The 20,202-nt window shown below is 41.2% G+C and overlaps 1 protein-coding gene across 7 annotated transcripts in view; it reads right to left on the bottom strand.

The window, feature by feature from the left end:
- Window positions 1-3,750: 3,750 nt before the first annotated feature.
- Window positions 3,751-20,202, bottom strand: part of LOC114020138 — an 86,652-nt gene continuing 70,200 nt past the window's right edge. For 6 of the 7 annotated variants that reach the window (XM_043547559.1, XM_027825061.3, XM_027825060.3 and 3 more), the window contains exons 4-8: window positions 18,432-18,554; window positions 16,228-16,275; window positions 14,268-14,380; window positions 12,665-12,757; window positions 7,293-9,425 (exon numbers count right to left, since the gene is read on the bottom strand). In XM_043547559.1, the coding sequence (XP_043403494.1) occupies window positions 9,240-9,425; window positions 12,665-12,757; window positions 14,268-14,380; window positions 16,228-16,275; window positions 18,432-18,554 (563 nt within the window). In that variant the 3' untranslated portion in view covers window positions 7,293-9,239. Of the gene's footprint in view, window positions 9,426-12,664; window positions 12,758-14,267; window positions 14,381-16,227; window positions 16,276-18,431; window positions 18,555-20,202 lie in introns of all 7 variants that reach the window. The other variant, XM_037901911.2, reaches the window with a different exon arrangement.

Genomic DNA, 20,202 nt, shown 5'->3' with positions numbered 1-20,202 from the left:
CCATTAGAAGTCGGCGCCTATGATTGTAGCCTTCATGGAATAAATATGTTGTACCATTCTTTGTCATATAGTATGTTAATAGGGAGAGAAAAGCTTTATTTTTGTATGAGTTTGCATGATTATGGGCTTTTTGAAATCACTAGCATTTTCCATTTAAACCAAAACTTTCATCCAAATGGAAATAGGTTTAAAACAGTGTCTCAGTCTTCTCATTGCCTCTCATGTTTAAGCATAATAAATCTGAAAGTAAAACTTAAAACTTGAATGGTATACACTGTATACCTTTAAAAAACATATTTGGTTATTAATGTTATTCCAGAAACACTCAGATGTATGTCTCTGTTCCACAAAAAACTTAAGCACTTGCTTAAAATTGTCCCAATGGAGTCAAACATATGCTTTAAGAGTTTTGCTGAATGGGGGCCTCAATTAAGTTTGTATATAACTTGCCAACAATATTTGAGAATCCCTACTTTGAAATTGAAGCAGAAAATGGTGAAGAAACTTGTGCATGAAATCAGTGGCAGACTAAGGGACAGACTCTAGCAGACCTGACTGCCAGGCTCCTGCTCTAAATACTAGATCACATTAATCCTTTCCAGTTAAACAGAGGCTTGAATGTAGTGATTCCCTACCACATTGCGTGATCTTTTTACAGTGAATCAATATAATGGAAAAAGAAAAGGAGTATTTGTGGCACCTTAGAGACTAACCAATTTATTTGAGCATAAGCTTTCGTGAGCTACAGCTCACGTCATCGGATGATGACGTGAGCTGTAGCTCACGAAAGCTTATGCTCAAATAAATTGGTTAGTCTCTAAGGTGTCACAAGTACTCCTTTTCTTTTTGCGAATACAGACTAACATGGCTGTTACTCTGAAACCTGTCGATATAATGGAGTGGGTTTACATCATTCCTCTCCATGAATGAAAAAATCTGGATCTCTCCAAAAGTTGCTGCCTGTTACTGGGAAGAGACCTTTTTCTCAGTGGCATAGTTATTTTGCTTTTGAGAAAGTAATTATCAAAGTAAGAATTAAAGCCTTGATGGTAAATGATGATTTGGCTTTAGAACACCTTTTCCAATTCACTTCTTATTCTTTTTTCTTTGTTCCAGCATGCTTTAGTTACAAGTGTACTGTAAAGATCATAATGACTAATTACCTCTAACAAGAATAACAAGTCAATTACTAGTTTTGTCAGAATACCTGACAGCATCTTACATAAAATTAGAAACTTCATGTGTTTGCTTACATGACATTTAAACAGGGCCATCCTTAGGCATACACATCATACGTGGCTGCATAGCGCATCCGAAAATGTGGGGCACCCCTGGGTCTTAATGTCCACCCTGCCACCTCTTCCTATCCCTGTTCCGACCCTTCCTGCAGGCTCCCACAGCTAGCTGTTGCAGCCAGGTGACTCTTACTCCGGAGGGGATCTAGTAACTTAAAAATGTAAAAGCCTTCCAGCCTGCCAGGCCTATTAGCACAACACTGAAACTGTTAAAGAGCCCTTCAAGTGGTAATGAAGCCATTTAACAGGCATTTGCCAACCCCCAGGTATATACTGGTTTCAGAGTAACAGCCGTGTTAGTCTGTATTCGCAAAAAGAAAAGGAGGACTTGTGGCACCTTAGAGACTAACCAATTTATTTGAGCATGAGCTTTTGTGAGCTACAGCTCACTTCATCGGATGCATACTGTGGAAACTGCAGAAGACATTATATACACAGAGACCATGAAACAATACCTCCTCCCACCCCACTCTCCTGCTGGTAATAGCTTATCTAAAGTGATCACCAAGTTGGGCCATTTCCAGCACAAATCCAGGTTTTCTCACCCTCCCCCACCCCCCTCCAAAAACCACACACACAAACTCACTCTCCTGCTGGTAATAGCCCATCCAAAGTGACCACTCTCTTTATAATGTGTATGATAATCAAGGTGGGCCATTTCCAGCACAAATCCAGGTTTTCTCACCCCCCCACCCCCCTCCAAAAACCACACACACAAACTCACTCTCCTGCTGGTAATAACTTATCCAAAGTGACCACTCCCCCTACAATGTGCATGATAATCAAGGTGGGCCATTTCCAGCACAAATCCAGGTTTTCTCACCCCCCCCACCCCCATGTGGGGGGGGGGGGTGAGAAAACCTGGATTTGTGCTGGAAATGGCCCAACTTGATGATCACTTTAGATAAGCTATTACCAGCAGGAGAGTGGGGTGGAAGGAGGTATTGTTTCATGGTCTCTGTGTATATAATGTCTTCTGCAGTTTCCACAGTATGCCTCCGATGAAGTGAGCTGTAGCTCACGAAAGCTCATGCTCAAATAAATTGGTTAGTCTCTAAGGTGCCACAAGTACTCCTTTTCTTTTTTCAGGTATATACTGTCAGTTTCTGAATTTACTGACAAAAACAGTTGTGCATTACTCTAATATTTACTGAGAACATGTTAGTCTACAGGACCTTAGTTTAAAACTTGCTTTAAAAATATTTCATTAGTGTGTTGCTGAAGATGATAAAATCACATCTCTCAAAAATCCTTGAAGAGAGCCCTTAAAGGGACAACACTCCTTTCCTACCAGATAGCTGGACAAATGAGTTTCCCTTTCTTTACTTCTGATTATTTGATTAACTAGTTTTAAGAGAACCGTCTAGCAAAATCAGTACCTTAGTAAGATATAAAATCCTTTGTTATGTCTAAAAATCTTTGGAAACCTATTTTTTAAAGTTGGTGAAATTTCATAAACGTCTATTTTTATGGAGATCACACAAAGTAAATTAGTGTTCCCTTTTTCTAAAAGTAATGAACATTGTTATGAATACACTAAACCTCTGTGACTCATTAATTTAAAATAATGTTGTTGTTTCAGTGAGTTAAATATGTAGTAATCTGGAATGATTACTTTATGAAGGCTTAAGAGAGTATTTAAAATATAAAATCAGCTTAGAAATACCGATTAAGAAAATGTAAAACAGAGAAGAGCTGCATCATGTATTCCATAATATTTAATGTTGTATTCAGCAGGACAGCTGACTTGCCTTAAGTACAAAGTTTTTGCAAATAAATTTCTGACAAACTTCAGGGTATATAAAAAAACCTGTGACTGACATTTTTTATTCCCGAATTTAGTGCTTTTAATTAGGTACGTTCTGCATGTCCAGTCTTCACCTTCTGGCATGCAGTGGAAAACATGCTCCATTTTCTTTAGAAAGAAATTGCAGAAGAGTGTTTTTTTCAAATGTCATTTGCTTCATTTGGGTTCAGGAATTTGACTGGAAGTGGGTGATCGGGGAGGAGGAGGGAGACAATGAAGAGAGGGTGGGGTCTGGGCAGAGCAGGGGTGGAGTATGGGCAGGGCCACAGGTGGGCTGGGGAGCTAGCCTCTCCAAAGCGGCAGCTTCACCCACTGCCCATGACAGCAGGTAAGAACAGGTCGGCTCCTGCCCACCCAGTGCGCACTGCAGTCTCCTTAGGCAGGGGCCATATTCACAGAGCCGAATGTGCCAGCGCTGCACATTCTGCATGAGGGAGAGGATACGGGGGTCTCTACAGGGAACTGTGACTCTCCACTGCTGTGAGGTGGGCCGGGCGGCTCGGAATCCTTTGCTGCCTCGTCCCTCCCCTGCGGGGCTGTGAGCCCGGGCTGCCGTCGGGCATAGGGGCACCAGTTTAATAATACTGCGTAGGGTCCCATAAATCCTAAGGATGGCCCTGCATTTAAAATGAAGTTCCAATACACTTATGAAAGGTGCCCAGTTTATTAAAAACCTTTGATTTAGATGACAAACTTTATACCAAATATCTGTTTGTAATAGTACATGCAAAGTAAAATGTTGTATATCACATTGTTACAGGTCTACCAATAATATTTTCAGAATTATATGAAATTTTACATCTCTATTTAACTACTGAATGCATAAAATATATATTTTTCATACTGCTAAATGTTAGGGCTTAAATTTTCAAAAGTTCCCATTAATTCTGGTTGCCTAACTTGAGCTACCCGATTTTCACATGTGCTCTGCCTCAACACATCTGAAAAATCAGACCCTAAGTAAATCAAGTTAGGCCCTCAGAATCACTGGGCACTTTTGAAAGTGTTGGTTCACATTTTTTACATACATAAATTAGATCAGATTTCAGCAATTCACCTATTTTTCTATGAATTCTGTTTACAGATTATGTTAATGAATTTACCATTTGCTCTGTGTTTTCTGGAAGGTTATAAGTGAAATTACAATGTCCAAAACCAATATCTATCTAAATCCTCACAGGAACTATCAATGCTGTGTTTTATACTTGTTTATTTCCTTAAACATAAAATGTGATTTAAAAAGAAAAGGCCTTTGTTAAATATTTGAAGTAGGGCTGTCAATTAATCACAGTTAATTTACACGATTAACTCAAAAAAATTAATTGCAATTAATTACACTTATAACAATAGAATACCAATTGAAGTTTTTAAAAATACTTTGGATGTTTTTCTACATTTTCAATATTGACTTCAATTACAATACAAAATGCACAGTGCTCACTTTATATTATTTTTTATTACAAATATATGCACTGTAAAAATGATAAAAGAAATAGTATTTTTCAGTTCACCTCATACGAGTACTGAAGTGCAATCTCTTTATTGTGAAAGTGTAACCTACAAATGCAGATTTTTTTTGGTAACATAACTGCACTCAAAAACAAAAGTGTAAAACTATAAAGACCACTCAGTCCTACTTCTGCAAAAACTACAAGTCCACTCAGTCCTACTTCTTATTCTGTCAATCGCTAAGACAAACAAAAAGAAAAGGAGGACTTGTGGCACCTTAGAGACTAACAAATTTATCTGAGCATAAGCTTTCATGAGCTACAGCTCACTTCATCGGATGCATTCAGTTTTTTTTCCACTGAATGCATCCGATGAAGTGAGCTGTAGCTCACGAAAGCTTATGCTCAAATAAATTGGTTAGTCTCTAAGGTGCCACAAGTACTCCTATTCTTTTTGCGAATACAGACTAACACGGCTGCTACTCTGAAATAAGACAAACAAGTTTGTTTACATTGACAGGAGATACTGCTGCCTGCTTCTTCTTATTTACAATATCATCTCAAAGCGAGAACAGACGTTGGAATGGCACTTTTGTAGCTAGTATTGCAAGGTTTTTACATGCCAGATATGCTAAACATTTGTGTGCCCGTTTCATGCTTCAGCCACCATTCCAGAGGACATGCTTCCATGCTGATGATGCTTGTTTAAAAAATAATGCGTCAATTAAATTTGTGACTGTACTCCTGGTGGCGGGGGGGGCTGAGAACTGTATGTCTCCTGCTCTGTTTTACCCGCATTCTGCATATATTTCATGTTTTAGCAGTCTGTTTGTTTTAAGAACACTTTCACAGCAGATTTGACAAAACGCAAACAAGGTACCAATGTAAGACTTCTAAAAATAGCTACAGCACTATACCCAAGGTTTAAGAATCTGAAGTGCCACCCAAAATCTGAGAGGAAAGAGGTGTGGAGCATGCTTTGAGAAGTCTTAAAAGAGTAACACTCTGATGTGGAAACTACAGAACCCGAACCACCAAAAAAGAAAATCAACCTTTTGCTGGTGGTATTTGACTCAGATGATGAAAATGAACACGTCAGTCCACACTGCTTTGGATCATTATCAAGCAGAACCCATCAGCAGCATGGAAGTATGTCCTCTGGAATGGTGGTTGAAGCATGAAGGGACATATGAATCTTTAGCACATTTGGCACGTAAATATCTTGCAAAGCCAGCTACAACAGTGCCATGCAAATACCTGTTCTCACTTTCAGGTGACATTGTAAACAAGAAGCAGGCAGCATTATCTCCTGCAAATTGTAATCAACCTTGTTTGTCTGAGTGATTGGCTGACCAAGAAGTAGGACAAGTGGACTTGAAGGCTCTAAAATTTTACATTGTTTTATTTTTGAATGCAGGTTTTTTTGTACATAATTCTACATTTATAAGTTCAACTTTCATGATATTTGTATGAGGTGAATTGAAAAATATTTTTTTTACAGTGCAAATATTTGTAATAAAAATAAATATAAACTAAGCACTGTACACTGTGTTGTAATTGAAATTAACATATTTGAAAATGTAGTAAACAACCAAAAATATTTAAAATAAATGGTATTCTATTGTTTAATTTTTTTAACTGTTTGACAGCCCTAATTTGAAATAGGAGAGAGTGAAAAAATGAAGCTGTGCATGTAAACAATCCAAGTGCAAAATAACTATATACTGTACATGTGGCACCACAATTCACACTTTTACTACAGGCCCAGTCCGAAGGCCACAGAAGTCAGGAAGAATCTTTCCAGTGACTTCAACTCACTACCGGCTTCATCCTAAAACCAGTGAAGGATCAGTTCCAGGAATTTAGCCACTAGAGAGAGTGTTTTTTACATGAATAGGACCATCATATTGCTAATCTTAATCAGTGGCACAACAGGGTCTAGAGCAGAGGTGGGCAAACTACGGCCCATGGGACACATCCAGCCCCCAGGACCATCCTACCCGGCCCTTGAACTCCCAGCCGGGGAGGCTAGCCCCCAGCCCTCCCTGGCAGCCTCAGCTCACCGTGCCGTCAGCGCTCTGGGTGGCGGGGCTGCGAGCTCCTGCCGGGCAGCATGGCGGTGTGGCTGGCTCCGGCCAGGCGGCACGACTCAGGGGCAGATTTACCCGTAAACACAGGTGCCCTGACACAGGTCCCCCAACAACAGGGGGCCCCAGGGCCAGGCACTCGGGCAGCTCAGCACTGGTGCACTCCCCACAGGGTGGGGGGGGCTGCACTGTGGGGGCAGGGGAGAGCAGGGATGGAGGCTCACCTACAGCCTCAGGAGAGCAGGCGGGAGGTGTGGGTGATGGGAGTGCTGCAAACGCAGGTGGAGGACTCTAGAGGAGCAGCAGCCGGCTGTGCAGCCGGCCAGAGAGAAGCAGTGCTTTGAAGGAGAAACCGCCGCTTCTCTCCGGCTGCGCAGTTGCCCCTGCTCCTCCTGAGTCCTCCGCCCATGTTCGCAGGGCTGCATTCTGAAAGGGGCTTGGGGGGGGGGGGGGGAGAGGGGGGTTGGATAGGGGGTGGGGTCCTGGGGTGGGGGCAGTTAGGGGACAAGGAGCAGGGGAGCTGGATAGGCTGGAGGTTCTGAGGCAGGCAGTCAGGGGGTGGGAAGTCGAGGGGGTGGATAGAGGGCAGGGGCCAGGCTGTGTGGGGAGGCACAGCCTTCCCTACCTGGCCCTCCATACAGTTTTGCAACCACGATGTGGCCCTCTGGCCAAAAAGGTTGCCCACCCCTGCTCCAGAAGCACAGAATGAATCCAAAATACCTGCACTTGGAAGCACTTTTCAAATATTCAAACTGAATTAGGGTCTTTGTTCTCCTGCCCTCTTTCTCAAAATAAATGTATTGTGAGATACTGTTGTGTAATGACATTTAGTTTAATTAATGGGTGAGCAACATAACAGATAGTTCTATTTATCAAAGTCACTCAAGTCTGTTTCATCCAATGGAGATTTCAAATCATTAAGATCCAGTGCAATGCACATTGAAGTCAATGGCTGTCTTTTACTGATTTAAATGGTGTCTGATCAGATACCTGGATCCATAAGAATTTTTAGTCAAAATGAAGGGGTTATGTCAGAATCTCTTGTTTATTGAGCAGCAAAAGTTGTTAGGTTTCTTCACAACTTTGCACACATTCTTACTATTTAAAGAGTATAAGAGATGTTAGCCCAGCAGTAGCATTATGCATGGCGATGTGTGAAAATTAAGTTCTGTTTCTCTTCTTGCATGGTCTCACGCAACTTTGAAGCCTACTAGAGAATTGCTTGATTGCAACTTAGCCTAGTACAATTGAGTGTCCACATTAGGTTTCCTGTTCCAGGTGCACACAGTGTACTATATCCACACAGAACACTCTCTGCAAATGTTGTGGGACCTGTGCATTGTTTCACCAAACCTGCAGTTCCAGGTATAGTACCCTGGAGTAGTTGTGTAATGTCTGATATTTAAGGCCTGGTTCACTGTTGTGTAGTCATTTACACCAGAGCAAAATGAGTTTAAGAGGTTATGAAATCAAATGGTAGTGTTTTACACCCACTTTACATGGGTAAATAATGAAGTAAGGTGCTGGGAAATGGAGAATCAGAGCCTTGATGTCTAGATCAACCCCTTCATATTTTTGGTTTGTTCCTTTGCCTATTTCAGATGGCTCTGTCCTGCACAAGGCCTGCTGCAAGCCCAAGGTAAGAAGCGTGAGTTTATTCTTTGAATTCATTTATTCAGACACTTATTTCAATTTTTGTTTGTACTGTTTTGTACTTTGTTCTGTACCTGAGCTAAAGATTTCCTTCTCTATTGTATTTCCCTCTAGGATTCAGAGTTAGGAGTTGACCAGACCAAAGTTCACAAGGAGCACACCCTTCCATGATGTCCAATCTGCCTTCTTCCCGCTAATGCAGTGGGATTCTCAGGCCATGCCGTTGGTTTTTTTGGTGGGGGGTGGAAAGATGAAGAATTGGGGCTGGAGCAGCCTGAAGATGCAAATGGGTTTACTTGGGGGGTGGTAAAGAAGGTGGAATAGCTTTGCTGTTAGCCTTTAACTACTAGCCCTCTGTCCTTATGCTCTTTTTTTTCAGATCTCCAGGGTGGGAGCAGAATGGCTACTGCAGCAAAGCCTCAGTAAAGTAAGTACATAGTGCACACATATTCACGTACATGTAGTGGCTGCTGAATAATTATTTCTCTCCATGTTTTTCAGGTGAATTGATGTGGGACATTTAAGAAACAAATTTTCTTATTACAAAATGTAATATTAAAAGTGTTTTCTATTTTATCTTTTCTGTGATTCTCGCTTCCTATCTTGGGGTCTCTGCTGTTGTGTTTCCCACTTCCCAAATCAGCCTCCTTTAAATTATAAAGTCAAGAAAAAAAGTTACCAAGAAATTGCTTTTTTCTAAAACACTGCTAGCCATCCCCCCTTTAAGTTACATATGTCACTCAGGTAAAGTATATTTAAAACACAAACTGATCTCTCTCAGACATTAAAAATAGTGAATCTCGAAACAGAGACTATCGAAAAACTTTATACAAAACTAAGGAACTTGATCCCCACATGATCTCAATCTCCCTTCATTTCTATTTTGTGTTGGCTCATTTTAGGGGCTTCGTACATACTTGAGACATTGCAAGGCCTAGGGAACTATGTATCACACATATGCCACCTTGAAATAGAAGTCTTTTCCTGTATCACCATCAGTTTCTTCCATCTTGCATAGATCAACGGAGTCCTTATTCACATGAAGGTAGTAGTTCTGATCCTTATAACACTGAAACCTAACTGAATCTTCTTGGTTGTTATGCATGATGAACAGCTGGTTGTCTTGTTCAGTCAACTACGAAAAACACACAAAGTGATGCATGTATAGTAAGGCCTGTGTTTCTAAAAGATATCTGCCATGAAAAGTTAAAATGGAAATGCTGCTAACTTATTTCATTTTTAAAAAATGTAATATTTTTCCCTTTGTCAGGTGAAGTGCGTCTGTCAGTGCAGAGTCTGAACCTCAGGGAAGACCTGCTCACCTTTAGGACAATACAGAGATAGCGGTGAAAAAACTTTCCTGCCAGGTATCCAAGGCACTGGAGCTGGGTAGGCCCAAACACCTAAAGCACTCTTCTGCCACCATTAAGAGCAGCAACATTTTTCCTCAGGGCCATTTCTTTGCTCAAGACCCTTTCTGGTTTTCATCTTATTCTTTTCTTACCTTCTCTTCCTTCCTCTGCTGCCTTCAAGAACTGCCTCCAGCTGCTAATTTCAGGCCAAAGTTCTAAGAGAGGTGAAGACCATGCCACCGGCATCAGTGAGTTCTCCTTCTCAGATGGGACTCATATGCTACACCTACCACTGCCAGACTTACCCCTCCCTTAATGCTTTTGATACCATAACATTGAGAAGAGAAGGAGCAAGACAAAGAGCAACACACAGGTATGGATTTGGCAATCTCCCTCCCCCAACCACACACAGTGTCTGATGGCATACTATTCCAGGCTCTGGTTCCAGTGAGTCCTCTCAGGTTTCCCATCCCCACTCCTTTAAGACAATCCTTGTAAACACCCTCCATTCTCGCAACGCTGGGGTCTACTATCAGATTGGACACCCTGTATTATTGGAATTGGCTGGCCCTATACTACATGCCATGAGATCCCAACTGCCCTGGTTTTACCCCATGTAGTTCCCTTGGGAACAGTTCCCTCTGACTAAGATCATCCTGACCTGGCATTTCTTATCTACACCAGTGGAGAAGCAAATTAAAGTGTAGTAGATAACTCTTAAAATTGTCAAAGAGACTTCAGACCTCTGAAAGCTTTGTCCTTCTCAGAAAGGGAAATTTTTCTCACCCTCTGCTCCTTGGACTTCACTTTTTACTCTGTCTCTGATTCAGAGACTTGTTCCAGAAATGCAAAGGAAACTATTTTCTAGGACTTCTGTCCTAGAAAGAGAAAGTGCTCCCAGGAACATCTTAAAATAGAGGGGAGGAAATAAACAAAACACAACCAACCTTTCCTGCTGTTCCTCTGTTTTCTCAGGTTACCAGAAAGATCAAGAGAGATCGAGTCAAAGTTATCACTCCTTTCTGGCTTAGGAGACATGCTCCTTCACTTGTTAGAAATGGCAACTGTCCATCTTGGTTTTTTTCCAATTTCTCCAGATCAACTTTTCTGGGATCAGTTCTGTACCTGAACCCATGCAGTTTGAAACTTATTGCCTTTAAGTGGAGAGACTGACATTTAAATTTGCCTAGACCTGAAAAAGGACTGTGTAGCTCAAAAGCTTGTCTTTTTTGCCAATCGAAGTTGGTCCAATAAAAGACCACCTTGTCAATTTAAATTTGAAGACCATTAAGTTAACCTGTTGTGCCTTAGGGTGCTACCATAATATAAATGCTTTTGAGAATAAACTAAATTGTCTGAAACTTCCATTTTCCACTGGATTAGGATGTCTGTTCAGAGAAAATATGTCAAAGCCATCATACTAATGTATTTTTGTGTGCCCACAAAATATCCATTATCCATTTCTACCTACAGGCCAGTTAAAAACGAGACTTTCTACACTGAAATGTGGTAAGCTGACACCCAATTGCCTGTTCATACATTCACAAGACATTACCATGTTGTTTCATAGTCTTCTACTGATACAGATTTAAGTCTCAAGGTCTTGCAGTGGAGTAGTTCATTCTGAATTTCTGGTTTATGTTTGGTGTCTATCAACCTCCCTTTTCTGGGTCTACTGCTTGTTATTTCCCAGTAGTTCTGACTTCAGGTGAGTGCATTGCTCTTGAGAATGGGACAGTTTTGCCTTCCCTGTAAGTTGGTCTTCTCATAGAGGTATATCCATCAGGCCAGAGTCCCCTCCCTTTTCTTCTTTCTGTTCCAGCTGTGATGTGGACTTTAGCTTTTGTACTGGAAGTCTCTGCTGGCTCACATGTCTGGGCTTGCCCAACCGCAGTCCTCTGGAATTACTGTTGTCAAGGTTCCTTCCCCACTCTGAACTCTAGGGTACAGATGTGGGGACCTGCACGAAAGACCTGCTAAGCTTATTCTTACCAGCTTAGGTTAAAAACTTCCCCAAGGTACAAATTTTGCCTTGTCCTTGAACCGTATGCTGCCACCACCAAGCGTGTTAACAAAGAACAGGGAAAGAGCCTACTTGGAAACATCTTCCCCCAAAATATCCCCCCAAGCCCTACACCCCCCCCTTTCCTGGGGAAGACTTGATAAAAATCCTCACCAATTTGTACAGGTGGACACAGACTCAAACCCTTGGATCTTAAGAAACAATGAAAAATCAATCAGGTTCTTAAAAGAAGAATTTTAATTAAAGAAAAGGTAAAAGAATCACCTCTGTAAAAATCAGGATGGTAAATACCTTACAGGGAAATCAGATTCAAAACCTAGAGAATCCCTCTAGGCAAAACCTTAAGTTACAAAAAGACACAAAAACAGGAATATACATTCCATCCAGCACAGCTTATTTTACCAGCCATTAAACAAAAGGAAATCTAACGCATTTCTAGCTAGATTACTTACTAACTAACAGTTGTAAGGCTGCATTCCTGATCTGTTCCCAGTAAAAGCATCACACAGACAGACGAACCCTTTGTTCCCCCCCACCCACTTCAGATTTGAAAGTATCTTGTCTCCTCATTGGTCATTTTGGTCAGGTGCCAGTGAGGTTATCTTAGCTTCTTAACCCTTTACAGGTGAAAGGATTTTGCCTCTGGCCAGGAGGGGTTTTATAGCACTGTATACAGAAAGGTGGTTAACCTTCCCTTTATATTTATGACAACTGTGGAGAAACTTCTCTGTATCTTCTATGTTCTCGTCTAAGCCTAAAGATTGACTCTGAACTGATGGATGCACTCCTAGAAGATGACCACCAATTCAGAGGTGAGACATCATTACTCTTTCACTTAATGTTAAAAATCAGAAAGAATAGGAGTACAGATAATTGGTGAAATGTAAATGATATCATTTGTAGCAAATGGGATTGAAGCATCAGGGTTGTGCCCCTTGTACAGTTCCACCCACTGCATAGGTGTGTACACACACCACACACATTTGGCTGGCCACATACCTGCCTGGGGTCAGGAGCTCCACCTGTAATCACTTCCATGCTGTCTTCTTTCACCATATGACCCTCCATTGTCTTACCATTTGGATTCAAGACCTGTGAAGACAGCCACCAAAATTGGTGTTTCCCTTCCTATTCTGAATTGTATTAACCATGGGTTGTACCGTCAATGCCTGACTAATTCTAAACAAAACTATTCCAATCCCTCTTATGGGAAATTTAAAGAATTTTTAAGAGACTTAGTGACCACCTATACTGCAGAATGAACTGGGTGGAGACCAGTTACAATAAGATAGTTCCTCAACTTGGTTCAAAACATAATTCATCTTGCAGCATAGATGGGACTGAATCATGTTTTTATTATATTCCCATAGTATGTTACAGCCATGGGGATCTAATTATGCCCATTGAGCCCAAGGAAAATGTTTATATCCTACTGGAGGAGAATAGGGCCCATGGACTTTCTAAGGTTGTCAGTTTTGAGAAACTTAAAACATATTAATTGAAAGCTGGAACCATGTCAGGGAATGCTGAGTTATGATCTGGAACTTCAAAACAGTTAATTTACCAGTGACCACAGTTGGAGCACAAGGTTCAAATCTTTCTAGATTCTGTAGTACCCATTTCAGACAAAAAAAATTGTTTGGCATTTAATCTCTGAATCAGGTAAATCCCTTCTAAGTGCTTGCTCTCCTGTATTTTAATAGGAATGCCTTTACTCATTCTCTCACAAAATGCTTTCCATAGAAAGTGAATTGTAAATTAAAAAGAAACAAAAAATGGTTTTTCAAATTTAACATGAGGAAGTGACACAGGGTTTGCCTACACTAAGAAAAGCAGTCAGGGTTAGCGATCCTGTTTCCCATAGCATACATACCTGTTGACACCTTTTTGCCTCAATTTAGTTGGTTGAGATCCATCTTAGACATCCTCCTGGAGTCAATCAGAACCAGTTAACTCAAGGTTAAAGTTGTTATCTTATAACACTAGGGTAACCAAACCTTGATTGCTTTCCCTAATCTAGACAAACCCTCAATGGCTTGGAGAACAAAACAAAAACAAAAAATTCTAATTACACAGGGTAAGAGTATTTAAAAGCATGTTAGCACACAGATCTGTGGTTTCTTTTCTTAGATCAATATTCCTGTCTGAATATTGAAACTCCAGTTTGTCCTGAGAAGAGAATTCCACTCCCAAGCCGTCCTCTTTCACATGGAGTACCTTATGCCTCTTTTCCTCCCTTCTCTTCCTGCACATCACTTCCTGTTGCAGCAATCTCTCCCTCTCTACAGGAAGCTAGAACCTAGCTTCCCACACTGGGCTCTAATGATGTGCTACGAAGTACTAACATTTGCTTTCTAGCTTACTCGATGCTTTGTATGCACTTTGTATTCTAAATCTCAGAGCATGCCATATATACATAAGTGTGCTCTGAGATTTAAAATACATTACCAAGAGTAGCAGTGAAAGAGATAGGAGGCTCAGAGCAGCTGAGCTCTGATTTCCTTTAACGGGAGCAGAAAGGGACTTGGGAAAACTGAAAAAGGATGAAGAAAGGCAAAGACGGTTTGATGAAAAGATGAGGGGCAAATATACTACTTCTTACCTTCAGGTACAGTTGTTTCTTATTCTTGCCCAATAGGAGAAAGTTATTTTTTGATCGCTGGGTCATGGTCACCAAATTTTTACAACGTTTAATTCCGTTTCTGGCCACTGGAGCTAAAGTATAAATTTAAAATACAGACTCTTTTTGTGAATTGAAACATAACTAGAAAATCTTCTGCAGAGGCAATATTCAGTTTTCACTGTATACTGATAGACACAAGAATAGTAACACGCCTAAGCACTCCAGATATTGACCACCTTTGTAAAGTACTTTGGGGTCTACCAAAAGCATATATAACAACCATGGCTTTATATCCTCCTTATAAAAATGAATGATGTGTACACCATGGATTCTGAGTCATTCATGGGATGGTTGGATTGACTCCTATTTGAAATGACATTCTCTAAACAGCATAAAATCGAGGAAAATAATAGGGCAGTGCAAAGTTTTAACTAATTCTAACAGTAAGTGAAAAATATCCATTTCTGTTGGCCATCTCAAGACCAAAAACAAGATTTAGGTTAAAAAACTGGGAAAACTAATAAATAAGGATCATAAGCAGAAAGGATATGAACCAAGAATACCTTCTACCAATCTATATGAAATGGTAGACTGAAATGAGGGTTGTTGATAGGCCAGCTGCAGGAATTACCAAATAGGGGTCCCACAAATAATACAGTTCTTTCTTTAAAAGGAATTCCTGTAGTAAATAGAGTATGGCTAAGTCCAACCAGGTCAGGCAGTATTTTTTCTGTTTAGAATATGTCCGTCCCCATAGTATCCCCATACCTTTACAAGTTCTACAAGTCACTGCAATTAAAGAGATTTTTTTGTTGTTGTTCTGGAGAGCTTTGTACTCTTTAAAAACCAGTTGGAGTCAGTGGACCAAATTCATCCTTTGTGCCATCCAATGTACCTCTGACTGGCTGGTGTGCACTCTATGGGAGACCCCTGGAAGGAATTATGTCTGAGTCAGCCTTCTGGGTATTTAAACTACATGGAATCCCTCTAAAATCCTTGGTAGGCTGCGGGGCACGTTCTAGCACAGTCTATTTATATGCAAGTACATCTAAATAAAGATAATGGCATTTAGATGGACTAAATCTGCAAGAAGAAGGTATAAAGTACACCATTTAGTTGTACCTCAGCAGGTAAATTATACTAATTTGAAACCTGGGAGGATATCCCCTGTAATGTGCAAGATATTTCAAGTTCTTTATCCTTGTGTTATACCCTTTCACTCGATGGGCCAAATTCAGAAGTGATGTGCAAATTGCACATCAATGAGTTCAACTGCATGTAAGGAAGCCATAAGACTAATTCACATTCCTACAGGCCAGGAGAGAGAAATGTAGCAATAAAAGCAGATGATAGGAGGATGTAAGTTAAAGGAAGCCATCTCCTGCTTTAATCCTCACTTTTCGTCCTCTTCCAGCTGCCCAAATGTTTGTAACACCACCTAAGACTCCCATACACATTGGTATTCTGGTGTAAGTAGATCTAAGGGAGTCTAATTTATATATCACCTTTGAATATGTTTGAAGCTTGAGCATGAGCTTGGAAGCCAAGAACTTGTTGTAAATATACCACTGCCTCATTGAATGCTGGAATTAAATCATTCAAACTCTCTTAGCCCACCTATAAAGTGGGTTTAATAAGGACTTCCTTACCTAACGAGCATGTTTTGGTAACTAATATTTGTATAGTGCTATATAAGTGCTAAATATTATTAATGTTCTGAATATTAATGTTAGTCTTAGCAGTGCTTTGTTACTACACTGATGAGCATTATAGAAAACCTTAAGATAGACAGGAATCTCTAAGATCAGCAACACCTTCTTGTTGCATTACTAACCCTCTGTATTTCCCTTAAAGGTCCATCAAAAACCTTTTCAAAACCAAAACTCTAACATAAACAAATATAGTTTTGCTCTCAGGGCCACAGTAACCAAAATCTTACCACAGTTATTCAGTTTGTTGCTTGTGAATATGTCTAACCATGCAATATCTAAAATATAAAGAATATTTTTGCAATTAAACATACATAGGATGCAAACTAAGAAGATTTTTTAAAAGTATTCTGCAAAAACTCTACATTCAGTTTTCCTGGAATATTCAGTAACAATAGGAGTCAGGCTTCATTTCCTTCTAATTCTTAACCACGGTTTTGAATTCATATACACTTACAATGGCCTTATCAACCACTTGCAGAGTAGGTGTAGTTACACAGGCCAATGAAAAGGCAGGCTGTGCCGAGGCTGCAGTGTGTATCTGCATGCAGCAGTGAAAGGCTCTGGCAGGGGAAAGGCAGTGGGGGAAAGGCTCAGCAGTAGGGAGCTGCTGGCCTTTTCCCACTGCCTCCCCCTTGCCACAGCCTTTCTCCACTGCTGGAGCATTTCATTGCAGTGGGGAAGGGCTCTGGGGAAGGGCTCTGGCAGCAGGGAGGTAGTAGGACACTACGTTGCTAAAAGTAATGTAGAGGTGGGAAGCCCTCCTTAGGCATGTAGGCAGCCATGTATACCCTAAGGTCCTGGTCTTTCTCCACTAGCTTAAGCAGTGCCTCACCATCTACCCTGATGTTCTAGCTGGGCATACAGTGTCTGTACTCTATATGCTGCCTTAAGTGTAGGCCTACCTAAATGGAGTTGTGTACCATTTTTGTCCTGATATCTGTATTGGGGAGGAGGAGAGTATGACAATTGTATTTATTCATTTTCTTTTATAACAGAATAAATCCTTGAAGATAGAGGTCAGTAGTGCAGTGTGAGACTAATCTGAATTTTAAGCACCAGTCTAGTAATAAGGGGACAAATTGTGACTAACTCTTATGTGAGTGTATAATGGTAGGAAGGTAGCTTGTGCCCCACCTTGCATTCCCCACTCCGGGCCTGGCCACAGTTGCAACACTGTGCTCCTCCAGCTGTTCAGAGTTACAAACTTTGCACCAGCCCCTCCAAAAGTCTGTGGCTCCTCTCTCTGCAGTGGCAGACCCGGTCAGTGTGGAGGGGAGCACATGCTGCTCCCTTCTCCATCATGGTGCAGCAGGTCTGCTTCCTGTGAACTTGGATGCCTCTTAGAGCTTCTGTTGCAGTGGTGCAGCTCTAGTAGACATTGTAGAGCTGTAGCTAGGAGACACAACTTAACCCTAACTATGCAGGGATTGCTGATTCTTCAACTGCCAGCTGCCTCTAGATCCCCGACAATGGGGGCCTTCTGCTGTACAGAGGTAGGATCAGATACAGATCCTCAGCTGCAGTAAATTGACATAGCTCCCATGAGGGAGGAGTTATGCTCAATTACCTCAGGTGACGTGCTGGCCCTAAGTCTACAGTGTCTTGCACTGTATAGATCTGCAGTTTGAGGAGGGGAGGGCATACAGCGAAGAACAGCTTCCTCCCAAACTCATCCCAATTCTGGAACCCTGTCAAATTCCCATTCCACACCTCCTCCGCCATGATCTAGGATTGTAAGCTCCTCTCTGTCCATGGAAGTCGAGGGTAGCATTTAGCTCTATATTTAACCCCTCAAAACGGATAAACATTCAGGGGGAGGGTTGTTTTACCCTAGGAAAAAGGTAAAATAAAAGGAGTCTTGAGTATTTACTGCTTTTAACCTGTGAAGCACATTAGAGGCACACATAGCGCAACCAGTGCTTCCATTCCCTTCAACACATTGGGGCTGCTCAACTCAATCATTATTTGTATTTTCTCCCTCTACCATTTCCTCCCCCAAAATGTCTAGTAGCTATTCTTTGAATGCTAGCTGGGGTGTCATTTTTGTGCATTGATTAGAGAAGCCCAGTCACAGGTCAGGAAGGAGTTAAATATGGCCGCACATCAAAGTTTCTGTATCTCCTTTTATTTCTCTCTGCAGTCTTCCCAAATGATTGCAATCCAGTAGGTGGAGGGGGGAGAAACAAACATGCTTTTACTCTAGTGGCCAATAAACAAGATAATCTACTTTTCATTTAAAATTATACTGTTCTTACTTTAAGCCTGTACTAGTTGTTTTTGTTCTGTAACTACCAAAGCATCATACTAGTGGGATCAAATGTTTCTAATGCTGACTGATAATACAGAGTAAGTGAAAGCAAGTACATGGAAATACATGGAAGTGTCCCGTTAGACAATATATATTATTTTGATATAGAAAGAGAAACAGTACCTTCAGTGGATTGTGAATCCTCAATTGATATTTTACAATGACCATACTCGTCTAAATCAAAACGCAGCGTTTTTGAGTCCCTTGTCAGTATGTAACATTTCTTTCTGTCATAGTGTTGGTATGCTAGTCACAAATGAATTTCAGTTAGTTTTGCTGGTCACAGAAAAATAGAAAGGTTACCTAACAGAATATTCCTATGGCAACCCCGAAAAGTGGAAAAACTAAACAAAGTCTTAAAATACAACCACAGGCAACATGAATGTAACAGAGTAGGCTCAGGCAGCTATGATTTTGGGTTTGACTAAACTTCAGTCATCTTTTTTTGCCTTTGTAATGACAAAACCAAACCCAATGCTAACTTTAGTTTTAAATTCACCACCTGTAGGAAATAGTAAAAGACAGAAATGGCTTGTCAGTAGGGGCTAAGCCCCACCAATAATGTCACACAACAGTATAGAATGGCTGATGTACCTCAGGGTGCAGAACCACCTGCAGCCATTGCAGGCTACTGGAGATACTGGAGCTACTCCAATCCCAGAGGCTATCCCAGAGTATGTTGGGAGACACCTGGTGCTGCAGCATACAGGTTGCAGGGGCAAAGTGGGAGGAGGCACAGAGCATGACTGTCTGCTCTACAGTTGCCAACTTTAGTTGAACGAATTCCTAGAGATTTTCTCACATGACATAATCTTTAATTGAATGTTGATCTTTCATTCCTGGAGAGTCCAGGACAATCCTGGAGGGTTGGCAAACCCTACTCTGTTCCAGCTTTTCCGAAGCGAACAAGTATGTGGAAGGCTCTGAGCCTGGTGGTTGTGATGGGTGTCAGGAAGGAGGTGGGAGAATGTTTCTCGTCCTGAAAGTTTGTGTGTGTGTGTGTGTGTCCTAAGCCTCCGAGTGTCAGCTGTGCAAAGGTTGAAGGCCCAAGGGGCTGGTGGATAACTGTGTTGCAGGAAGCTGATGTGATTTGGGTAGGGTGACTAGACAGCAAATGTGAAAAATCGGGATGGGGTAATAGGAGCCTATATAAGAAAAAGACCCAAAAATTGGGACTGTCCCTATCAAATCGGGACATCTGGTCACCCTAGTTTGGGGAGCATGAGGCATAAAGAGGTTGCATTAGTAGGGTTGAATCCCAGGTGGAATGGAGTCCGTTGGTGAATGAGTGTGTGGGTGAACTGGTCAGGTGTGTTGGGGTGAGAGACAGTAAAGTAAGAGCTAGATTGGATAGGGAGAGGTTTGGATTTAGAAAACAGCAAAGGGGTCAGGGAGGGATACAGAACTATTTTCTTCCACCTTGTGTTTCCCTGAGAAGTGTCCCAGTTTTCCATTCTGAAAGAGAGAGGAGGTGAGCTAGAAAGAGAGACCACCTATCCTTTCTTCCCATTTTCCCATTGCAGCAAAACACATCCCTGTAGCCTCCTGAGCCTAGTGCTCCAGTTTTGCACTTTGAAAATAAGATCCATCTGCAAAGTAGTGGCCTGGGGTGTTACCTGCAGCTCCAGCACTTATTTTGGGGACCAACCACCACCGGTGAAAGACCCCAAATCTTCCTAGAATTCAAATACCTTTCCTTGTAGCACTTACCTAGGAAGCCCTAGTCCTGGGAATAGGATACAAATAAATGTTAGGTTTCAGAGTAGCCACCATGTTAGTCTGTATCCACAGAAAGAAAAGGCGTACTTGTGCCACAAGTACTCCTGTTCTTTTTGCAAATAAGTATTAGAATCAAACAGTTATTTTAAAGAGAGAAAGGAGCAGAATGCAATGG

The sequence above is a fragment of the Chelonia mydas genome, chromosome 5 (genome assembly GCF_015237465.2).
Source record: "Chelonia mydas isolate rCheMyd1 chromosome 5, rCheMyd1.pri.v2, whole genome shotgun sequence".
Taxonomy (NCBI): Eukaryota; Metazoa; Chordata; order Testudines; family Cheloniidae; genus Chelonia; species Chelonia mydas.
This window is presented reverse-complemented; position numbering and strand designations above follow the sequence as displayed.